This window comes from Zophobas morio, unplaced genomic scaffold (genome assembly GCF_036711695.1).
Source record: "Zophobas morio isolate AGI-343-1 ecotype UQ-CSIRO unplaced genomic scaffold, CSIRO_AGI_Zmor_V1 ptg000046l, whole genome shotgun sequence".
Classification (NCBI taxonomy): Eukaryota; Metazoa; Arthropoda; class Insecta; order Coleoptera; family Tenebrionidae; genus Zophobas; species Zophobas morio.
In genome coordinates, this window is record NW_026972151.1 from 4,719,276 (window position 1) to 4,729,885 (window position 10,610).

At 33.8% G+C, this 10,610-nt stretch overlaps 3 protein-coding genes across 3 annotated transcripts; all 3 read left to right on the top strand.

Moving 5' to 3' along the window:
* The first annotated feature begins 1,344 nt into the window (after positions 1-1,344).
* On the top strand, positions 1,345-3,125 carry LOC135142085 (cytochrome P450 6a2-like). Its single transcript, XM_064073746.1, has 3 exons — positions 1,345-2,458; positions 2,509-2,760; positions 2,811-3,125. The coding sequence occupies exons 1-3, from the start codon at positions 1,345-1,347 to the stop codon at positions 2,972-2,974; spliced, it is 1,530 nt and encodes a 509-aa protein (XP_063929816.1). The 3' UTR covers positions 2,975-3,125.
* Positions 3,126-4,411: 1,286 nt separating this feature from the next.
* Positions 4,412-5,371, top strand: LOC135142401 (farnesol dehydrogenase-like). Its single transcript, XM_064074113.1, has 4 exons — positions 4,412-4,519; positions 4,567-5,028; positions 5,078-5,233; positions 5,282-5,371. Exons 1-4 carry the CDS (start codon positions 4,412-4,414, stop codon positions 5,321-5,323), a joined length of 768 nt encoding a protein of 255 aa, XP_063930183.1. The 3' UTR covers positions 5,324-5,371.
* A 3,641-nt stretch (positions 5,372-9,012) lies between these two features.
* LOC135142068 (farnesol dehydrogenase-like) lies at positions 9,013-10,350 on the top strand. The gene is made up of 4 exons (XM_064073725.1): positions 9,013-9,279; positions 9,326-9,790; positions 9,841-9,996; positions 10,047-10,350. The coding sequence occupies exons 1-4, from the start codon at positions 9,172-9,174 to the stop codon at positions 10,086-10,088; spliced, it is 771 nt and encodes a 256-aa protein (XP_063929795.1). The 5' UTR covers positions 9,013-9,171; the 3' UTR covers positions 10,089-10,350.
* Positions 10,351-10,610: the final 260 nt, after the last annotated feature.

A 10,610-nucleotide genomic window follows, 5' to 3' on the forward strand; every position in this document is an offset into this window, starting at 1 on the left:
CCAATAAAATCATATTTAAGCCATTGTTACTGGATCTGATTATCTAACACCGAACAAAACGCACTCGAAAATAAAATTACAGTATAGTGCGCTCCAAGATTTCTGAGTTTTACGACGTAGACGATATCGAAACAGGGGTGGAATTTTGTTTCTCGATCGAAGTGATAAATTATTATCACTTGCGATAAATGTCATTGCGTAGCTTTTAAATGCAAAGTTTGCATTTATTCTTTGCATACAAGCTTATTAAATGCTCAAAAGTTTACAATTACCTTAATTTTAAGAACTTATAACTCAGAATGTTCCCTCTTTTTATGACAGCAAGAAACTGGTATTCAAATAAAACAGCTACACACAGAATCTATAAAACCTTATAATAAATTTTATAATAATTTCGATTACCGCAAAATGTCTTTGCAGTGATTTGAAACCATGAACACAATAATTTTACTAAACAGACAAAAGAGACAGGTGAGGTATGTAGACTTTGAAATTCCAGCTACAGGTATAATTATATATAACGTTGTATTTAAGTTTCATAAAGCATTACAGAGCTATAATTAAACACAGTAATACAGTGGTTCTCAAACTATGGAGCATTTTATGTATGATATAACATTCCTATGTTATAATGTCAACACAACTAACAACAAGTTCTACCTTGAAATATTAACTTACTGTTAGCGATGGTTATCATCTTATTCAGATTAGATTTGAATTTTTGTGCAAAGAAAATCCACAAATTTGCGTTTCTACCACAATTACCACCGATTTTTATAGAAGTCAGATACGTAATGTCTCAGATGAACTTATGTGAAATAATTGAACTAATGTTTTTAATGGATTAATAGACAAATTTTTGCTTCATTAGGTATCTAACGACCTGTCAAATCTTTGACAGAATGTCGCTCAACCACACAGGACAGGATATGAGGAGAGACATGGAGAAGAGCAGCGGAAATCAAACAGCTCAGAAGACTATGGTCATAATTTTTGGAACAGAATGCTGGACAATTAGAGCTTTTCATTTGAAAATTTTGTATTATAGCACTGTTTAATTTAAACTAAATAAATATATCAATTAATGTTCAAATAAAATAGGTACACTCAGAAATGTAGGCAACAAATTCCACAAGACCCTACGACCTAAAAACATTTAGAATAACGCTGTATTTTTTCTAATATGTGCGTCCACAAATGTGTCTTCGCAGTGACTTTCAATTTCAACGTCAGTGTCTCATTTACGTCATAAGAAATAATTAAACACGAACAATATACTTGCAGTTGCACTTTTATAGGAACATAATCTCTTTGATATCAAAGCAGTAGTCAAAAAGGTTCGAAATGCTCTCTGACAACGTAGCACAAAATATAGTCGGCATATTCCTCGTATTAAACAGTATATTATTCGTTTATTTCAAATGGAAGTACCAGTACTGGAAACGCAAGAACTTGCCATATCTGAAACCCAAAATTCCCTACGGAAATTTGACCAGTCCCATCCAACGTGAAGAACATTTAGGACTGGCAATGCAAAAAATTTATAACGAAATGAAGAAGAAAAATTGGAAACACGGAGGAGTGTATTTTCTAGTTTCTCCCACTTACTTTGTTGTCGACTTAGATTACGTCAAGAACGTCCTTACTAAAGACTTCCACCATTTTGTGGACCGCGGTATGTACTACAACGAGAAAGACGACCCTCTGAGTGCCCATCTCTTCACTTTTGGGGGTCAAAAATGGAGAAACCTCCGTATGAAACTAACTCCAACTTTCACGTCTGGAAAAATGAAGATGATGTTCCAAACCGTTGTCGACTGCCTAAACGGACTATTAAAAAAAATTCGATTAGACTCCGAGAAAAAAAATCCTATTGATATTAAAGAAGTACTGGGATGTTTCGGTACTGAGATTATCGGTTCCTGCGCTTTTGGCCTGGAACTTAAAATATTCGATCAAGAAGATTCGCCTTTCCGTGAATATGGAAAACGAATTTTCAATACAACAAAACTGAGAGCTCTGCGGCGAGCTTTGTGTACGAGTTTTCCAGAATTTGCTCGAGCTCTTGGAGTAAAGATGGTTCCCCGAGATATCGCAAATTTCTTTATGAAGGTTGTGAAAGACACGGTTGAATATAGGGAGAAAAACAACTACATCAGGAAAGACTTCATGCAGCTACTGATCGATTTGAAAAATAACGTACCAGAAGATGCGGGTTATACACACGATGGCAAAACTTTGACTATGGAGGAGATTGCCGCACAGTGTTTCGTCTTCTTTTTAGCGGGGTATGAAACTTCGTCTACTACAATGACTTTCGCCCTGTACGAGCTCTCCAAAAATCAAGACTTGCAGCAGAGGCTCAGAGATGAAATTGAAAGCGTTTTGGCAAAGCATGACGGCAAGGTCACTTACCAATCGATTCAAGATATGAAGTACATGAATCAAGTGATTGAAGGTAGTAGGTCTGTTAAAGTTAAAAATGTGTAAAGACTCAAAGTTTTACAGAGACTTTGAGGAAGTACCCTCCTCTACCGTTCCTCACACGAAAATGCATTAGCGATTATAACATACCAGACGAAAATATCACAATTGAAAAAGATACCACGGTTATAATTCCAATTCTTGGTATTCATCACGATGAGGAATACTATCCAGATCCGGAGAAGTTCGATCCTGATAGATTTACGGAAGAAAATAAAAAATTAAGACATCATTATGCATATATTCCTTTCGGAGAGGGTCCAAGGATTTGTATAGGTACATAAATATATAGAGTTTTTCAACTTTGGAGACAAATTTATTTTTAGGTATGCGTTTCGGTCTGATGCAGACTAAAGTAGGTCTAACGGCGCTCTTGAGGAAGTACAATTTTACTGTGAATGAAAAAACAAAGGAGCCACTTGCGATGCAGGTACATTCATTTGTTTTGGCAGCAGAAGGTGAAGTTTGGCTAAATGCCCATAAATTGTGAGCGCTATTATAAATCTATAAAAAGACGGATATGTATGCACAAAAGTTTGTTAAAATATGTACTGGAAAGGGATAAAATCTACACTAATTTTGTATGTTTAAAATACTAATACATGTACAGGTTTTCATAGTATATTCATTTATTCTAAAGTGAATCTTATTAACCAGTAAAATGGTTGGAATAATTGATAAACGGATGCATTTTGATTAGCGTTTTACCATAATCTTACTCATGGTAAATAGTTAATCATAACCTTAAAATATTTGCAAGCACAGAGGACAGACAGACAAAACTGCCAGATATACTTTTAAGACTCTAAGGGTCATGAAACGTCGAGAAAACATGAAAGTGGCCATTTCCTAGACAAGCCCTATTTCAACTAGTACAATGGTTCGCACATTGTAACGAACAAATACAAAAGAATTATGATGACATAGAAACGATAAAAACGATAAAACATAAAAAAACGAAAACTCGTTTGAGTCGCACTAATGACTTCTCATTTTGCAAAATAAGTATATTTATCGCAAGTAATTAAACTGTAAGAATGATAACATTAAATTGACGTATGTCATTAGTTTTGATAAATACTAGTCAGCTTTATGTTTATATGTAACCCTATCCACCTAGTATCATTTGAATTATATACTACGTTCCAAAGTCTACTTACCTACTGACTGAACATACACGTGTATGTAAGTATTAAATTTATTTTCTTTGTTACTTATAACGGTTCCCTTTCTGATCGTCTTCACCAACAATTTGATAACGTCATTTCAAATTTTTTTAAAGGATATCCTACCACTTTTAATTAAATTTTATAAAACAAATTACTTCCTATACTTGTGGTTGATGAATGGGCTTTCGTTTTTTACCTTTGACATTAAAATTTTTGGAAAAAATTCTAAATTGTGCAACATCAATTTACATTTTAGAAATTGCAAAACCGAATACTCTGTAGCAGTAATTGTACTTTCAATAGCTTCAGGTTCGAATAATTTACTAGCCAGTGGCATTTTTCAACGACTCGGTTCACTACACACGTCAGGAAAAAACTCACTTATACTTTGGTACACGTTGAATAAAAAATTACAAAGTGCTACATTTATCCATATGCATTAGTCGTTGACAGATTTGAAATGGTTTAGTAGTGGTTTTCAGTATTTTAATTTAAATAGTCCTCTTACATGATACGGTTTCGAGGAACCTGTCGGCCTTGTGTAACTAATTTCACTAATATCCAATAACTGAAAAGTTTTATTTCAATATCTGTCTAACCACCACCATTATGTACATTGAAAACAAATCTTAGCGTCAAAGCGCACAAAAAATGCAAAAAATATGTAAATTACTCGTAGTAAAGGTCACCAAGTAGGCTCGCCTACATCTTACGACGATATAAAAACTCAGAGAAGAAAAGATTATCAGAAAACCACAATGGTGCTTTCAATGCAAAGATGGATCGGCAAAATAGCAATCGTCACGGGTGCTAGTTCCGGGATTGGGGCGGCCATTGCTGACCACCTTGTTGAAAAAGGATTGATTGTAAGACCCCAAATACAATATAGCACAATTTTTGACAGACTTTTTAGGTGGTGGGTTTAGCACGGCGGTCCGAACGAATCGAAAAAAGATCGAAAGCACTAGATGGGAAAAAAGGGAAACTGTATGCAGTCAGAACCGACATGAGTAAAGAAGAAGAAATTTTACGAGCATTCCAGTGGGTTGAAAGCAATCTAGGACATGTGCACATTTTGATAAATAACGCGGCGGTACTGAAAGAAAGTTATCTTCACGAAGGGAAGACAGAAGATTGGAGAGCCACTTTAGACGTGAATGTTCTAGGACTATGCACTGCCACAAGAGAAGCGTTTAAAATAATGCGTGCAAATGGAATTAGTGGACACATTATAAACATCAACAGCCTCATTGGTCATAAATTGGCTAACATACCCATTTTCAACGTTTATTCTGCTAGTAAGTACGCCGTTGGGGCGTTGTCTGGTATTCTAAGGCAAGAGCTGGATAACTTGAATTCGAAGATTAAAGTTACGGTGTGTTTTTGTAAGTGTGTTGTGTTTTAGTTTTAGAGAAATGTTATAGAGTTTGAGCCCTGGATTAGTTTCCACTGAGATGACTGACCTTAATCCAGAGAACAGTGCTGAGAGGATCCACTTGCTAAACAGCCTTCCGATGATCAAAGCTGATGACATTGCAGATGCTGTGGATTACGTATTATCTACTCCAGAAAACGTACAAGTAAGTGTTAAAATAAAAATTTGAATGATAATTGACAAACAATTTTAGATTCAAGAACTGATTATAACTCCTATTGGTGAGAAGTTGTGAGAAACCCGGTCTGTATTTTTACATGTCTTATGTATGTTTTTGAAATTAATCATGTTAATATCATTAATTATTATTATTCGTTACTAATATTGTTACATTATTACTTATGAAATTTTTAAGTTTAATTCATTCCGACGCTATAGAAAAAACACAACAAAAATCAAGTTTATGAAAGTATAATAACTACCTATCTCTTTGATATCCTTTTTATGCGTCTCAGCCTCTTCTTTGAGCTTTTATCGTTCCAGTTATATTGGTAAAAAATGAATACATTTTTTGCTCTCGCTGGAGTAAAAGTCGGTTTTTATGACCGCCAATTCGGGAGAGAAATAGAACATTTGCTCTCTAGGGAGAGAAATAGAATATTTGCTCCATAGGAAAACAAATTTAATTTAGAAGACAACAAATCATATTTCATCAGTAGGCTTCGGATCTTAGGTTTTTTGTCTTTTTATATCGACTTCAGGCATTGCAGCGAAATTTATATATTTATCCGAATTTAAAAAAGATTCTGTCAATTTAACGCCCATTTATTACTACCTAAAATGCCTAATTTACCGTTAAAGACCGAAAGTGTTAATTAAACGACCTAATTGTAAATTTTAAAAGGCTTAAAATAGGATTCCACGACCAACGAAGCGTGGCGGAGGTGAATCTCTGAAAAAGCATTGTATTTTAGAAGATTATTGTTAGTGATACTGAGTGTCTTTGCGTGTTAGTGAGTGTGCTGGGACCGGTTTTGATTTTTGTGCATACAGTAAAGAATCCTCAAAATCCCTAAGGTAAAATCATCCATGAAAGATAAAATCAAATTATGGTTAGGGAATAATTTGGACACTAATTTTCAATTTCCTTCTTCAACCAAAGACAATGAGTTATTCTGCAAAGTGTGTGGAAAAGTTGTAAGTAAACATTTAAAATACTGAAGCTTGTATTATGTTCATATTTTTGTTTCCTAGTTTAAGTGCGAAAAAAAATCACACTTTAAACAACACTGCAGTGGCGATGCACATAAAAAGAACAAGAATAAATCCAGTAAACAGACTTTATTAAACATTAGTTCCGACAATGATTTTACGCAATTTTGCACGGATTTATGTAGGGCATTTACCGCAGCAAATATTTCATGGAATAAATTTAAATTAAACAAATTAGAAATTCTATTGGCGTCGATGAGACGACGGACAGATTAGGAAGATACATAGCCCATTTAGTAATTGGAAAGTTATCTTCTGAAGAAGCTGGCCGTCCATTTCTACTAGCTTTGAAGCAGCTTGATAAAACTAATAGCAACACAATCTCAAGATTTATAAACGAATCATTGGGTGTGCTATTGATAATTTAAGCATTGAAATTATTATAATTTATTTAATTGTTAATTTGTAACTTTATTGTGGCCAAAAGGAACTGAACACAAAAAAGTTAAATGGTTTGTATCAGATGGTGCTTCATACATGATCAAAACTGGTATTAATTTGAAGGTGTTTTATGAAAATATAAGACACTTAACATGTATGGCACATGGGTTACATTTAGTGTCTAAAACAATTAGGCTGAATTATCCAGATGTCAATGGGATAATTAGCAATGTTAAAAAAATCTTTTTAAAAGCACCAATAAGAGTAGAGTTTTATAAAAACAGTTTACCAAATACACCTCTCCCAAATGAACTCTTGTACATTAAAACTGACTTTAAAATTATTGCTGATGCAATGGAACAATTAGAAACTATAGGTTTAAAATTAAACCACAGTATGGAAATTGTGAAAAAGGTGTTGCATCTTTAAAAAACACACCAGGAAAGGTGCGGGAAATGGCGTTCCAAAAATTATGTTCTCTATTAAAAAAGAATCTAGGATACGATTTTATATGTTGAGTAAATAACGTAATTTGCGGTAATGGAAATGGTACCAACAATACATACATAAACGGAAACGTAGATTGTTCAATATTTAATTTTGCACCCATCACTTCTTGTGATGTGGAACGCACGTTTTCAAAACTTAATAGTTATTTATGTTACAAGTGTTGAAAACGGTCCATTGCATTACGAACGGGAATACGGCGCGAGACGCAGTCGAGCGCTGTATGTAAGTGAGTAATGCAATGGAGTTTTCACACGAGTATCATACAATATTTTTTGCGCTGCCTTTTTGAAAAAATAACATTTTTCAATCGCTAAAAGAATAAATATTCTGAACCGAAATTATGTTGGTATTGAATTTATTACCAAATACGTCAAATACCAATCTGTCAATTTGTCCGGTCTAGATTTTGAATTTCAAAGTTGAAATGGAAAATCGTGCACGTATTCAGAAAATTGCAGATAAAGCAACTGCAAATTTGTTGCCTGCAAAATCCGCAGGTCCATATGAAGCCGAATATCAAAAATTCATCAAGTGGTGCGAAGAAAATAAAATACGCGAATTTTCTGAAACGACGCTCTTGGTTTATTTCCAAATTAAGTCGGAAATCATGAAAGCCTCCACACTGTGGACAATATATTCAGTTCTGAAAAGCACTCTTGGCATCAAACATAATATAAATCATTCGAAATTTTATAAGTTAACAGCGTTTTTAAAGCGGCAGAATGACACAAGCCCAATAAGTCTGAAATACTTACCAGTGGAAACATTTTTATTTACGGCTCCAGATCAGAGAGAATCTTGTGATTATGATTCAGCGTGAGGTTGCGAATAACGTCAAGTTTAAACGGTTTTTTTAATTAACAAGAACTACTAACAAATAGTAATAACATAATAGTTGTCAACAACATAAACCAAACCATCGAATAGTGTCAACTGTCAAATTACTACAAACCCAAATTTTGATCAACAAATTCCCCTATTTAAGATTACAACTTAAATTGCGCTTTTTTAAAATTTCGAGCCACTTTTTGTTATAATAACTTTAGATACATGATTATCAATTAGTAGTAATTACTTTGTGATAATCAATTTATTTTTTCAAAGCTTAAATTCCTCGTTTGTATTTTGCGGCGCTAGATCCTTTTTCATTGCCATTACGACACGCCACGTGTCAACGTAAAATGTCAATTACAACTATGGCAGCGCAAAAAAGTGTTTTAAGCAATCAAAGGTGTAAATTTACAATCGAAAATTTAGAGAAATATATAGTTTGCTTTTGTAACTCATTTTAAATACCTGAATTAATATTTTACTTTTTGTTAAATGCGACTTGCTTTAATTTGATCACCATTTTTTTGCGATAACTTAGAATTAGTAGACGTAACTATAGATCCTTTATTTATTTAATCATTTTTTTGTTCGTTACACAAAATATTTGTTTCTATAATGTTTTGTTTAATGTTTTTTTTTTTAAATATATATATTTTTTTGATGTATGCTTTTTCGTTGACCAAATATTTTTTCCTCTAGATTTTTAACCTAAACTAAGATTTTTATAATCTAATTCGTCAATTTTATGACCTACAAATGTCTCCTTTTATTCATTTTTCAACGACCTAAAATCCGAATCCTAATAATCACTCTACTAGTAGATCAATTTATTACACCAAGGCCACTGCAAGCCAGCAGTGATCTTTTCTGTATACTTCGAGCCACTCTTTGTGAAGCATCTTGCATCCTTTTCACACAACATCATGTTAATATACAGTTTGCGACATGATTCAAACTAATAATTTCCCTCCTCACCAGCGAATCATTAAATGCAACATGCATTATTTGCCCTACCACTTTTAATTGACATTCGTGACCTCTCTTCAAGCGAAACTTCTTTCATTCAAGGACGATGCAGAATACAACACAATAACACAAATCCGGTATGAATCCAGTTGTGAACTTACTCTTACATAACGAACATCGAAAATGGTTCTGTCCTTAAACCGATGGGTTGGAAAAATCGCTGTAGTGACAGGTGCCAGTTCTGGCATAGGTGCAGCCATCGCTGAGTTCCTTGTCGACAAAGGAATAATAGTTAGTCTCCAATTACAAACTTACAAAAATTAACTTATTTTTTCAGGTTGTTGGGCTAGCCCGTCGCGCAGAACAGGTAGAGGAGAAGGCGAAACAACTTTGTGGCAAGTCAGGAAAACTGCATGCTGTTAAAACTGACATCACCAGCGAGGAAGACATCGTAAAAGCGTTCAAATGGATTGACAAAAATTTGGGTCATGTTCACATTTTGATCAACAATGCTGGTGTTTCCAAAGACAATAATTTGTTAAGAAATGGAGACGCGGCAGCTTGGAGGCAAACTTTCGATGTGAATGTCATGGGTTTGTGCATTGCGACTCGGGAGGCTGTGAAGATAATGTCGGCTAATAATATTAATGGACACATTATTCATATCAATAGTGTGGCCGGTCACAGAGTGCCGAATTTTCCCGGAATTAACGTTTATACGGCTAGTAAATACGCAGTGACTGCGTTAACCGAGACCCTGAGGCACGAATTGAACGCCGTTGATTCTAAAATTAAAACTACTGTATGTTTTGGTTAAATTATTTTTATTGTTTTTTTAGATTTATTTTGTAGAGTATTAGTCCTGGATTAGTCACCAGCGAAATGACAATTTTGAATCCTGGTTTAAGCGACGAACGTCAAGATTTCATGAAAACTTTGCCAATATTAAAGGCACAGGATATTGCGGAAGCTATAGGATACATTTTATCAACTCCTGAGCATGTTCAGGTATTGTACTGTGTATTGTGGTGCTATTTTTTAAAATTCTTAATTTGCAGATTAATGAATTAACCATCACTCCGGTTGGAGAGAAAATTTAAACTGACCTACCCCTTGACCACATCATATGTTTGGAAGCACGATAATGTATACTTCTACAATATTTTTATTTTTATAAAGCAATTTCTAATTAGTTACGCTTTTTTATTGGCTGTAAATATAGAAATAAACCGTCAATAACTTTAATATTACTTTAACAGAATTCGTGTAGGCAAGATTTTTAAAATGAGTTTGTTTTAGGTAAGCTGACGGAACTTAACTGTATGTAAAATTACCTTTAATTAAAGATATGTGATATTTAAATCAGTGCCATTTTATTTTTATCCCATTATTTTTATCGTTCTATACAGGTCTCTGTATTGGTTCATAATTTAAGTATCTTTACAAATCGTAGATTTTATTATATAACAGGATGCATACGCATAACATAAAAAAAATTGCCCTTGAATTTCCGCAAACTGTTAAGTCATCCAAAATAATCCCACTAAAACAGGAATACAAATAGTACTTTATCATCGTACCAACATGAGTCAAGGTTTCATAGTTATATGATATTACTCACC

What these genes read in the sequence shown, in the direction of transcription:
- LOC135142085 (XM_064073746.1), top strand. Translation starts at nt 1,345, where the DNA reads ATGCTCTCTGACAACGTAGCACAAAATATAGTCGGCATATTCCTCGTA. An exon ending in CATGAATCAAGTGATTGAAG is followed by an intron (nt 2,459 to 2,508) that starts GTAGTAGGTCTG and finishes AAAGTTTTACAG; the next exon opens with AGACTTTGAGGAAGTACCCT. An exon ending in GGGTCCAAGGATTTGTATAG is followed by an intron (nt 2,761 to 2,810) that starts GTACATAAATAT and finishes ATTTATTTTTAG; the next exon opens with GTATGCGTTTCGGTCTGATG.
- LOC135142401 (XM_064074113.1), top strand. Translation starts at nt 4,412, where the DNA reads ATGGTGCTTTCAATGCAAAGATGGATCGGCAAAATAGCAATCGTCACG. An exon ending in TTGTTGAAAAAGGATTGATT is followed by an intron (nt 4,520 to 4,566) that starts GTAAGACCCCAA and finishes CAGACTTTTTAG; the next exon opens with GTGGTGGGTTTAGCACGGCG. An exon ending in ATTCGAAGATTAAAGTTACG is followed by an intron (nt 5,029 to 5,077) that starts GTGTGTTTTTGT and finishes GAAATGTTATAG; the next exon opens with AGTTTGAGCCCTGGATTAGT.
- LOC135142068 (XM_064073725.1), top strand. Translation starts at nt 9,172, where the DNA reads ATGGTTCTGTCCTTAAACCGATGGGTTGGAAAAATCGCTGTAGTGACA. An exon ending in ATTCTAAAATTAAAACTACT is followed by an intron (nt 9,791 to 9,840) that starts GTATGTTTTGGT and finishes TTTATTTTGTAG; the next exon opens with AGTATTAGTCCTGGATTAGT. An exon ending in CAACTCCTGAGCATGTTCAG is followed by an intron (nt 9,997 to 10,046) that starts GTATTGTACTGT and finishes CTTAATTTGCAG; the next exon opens with ATTAATGAATTAACCATCAC.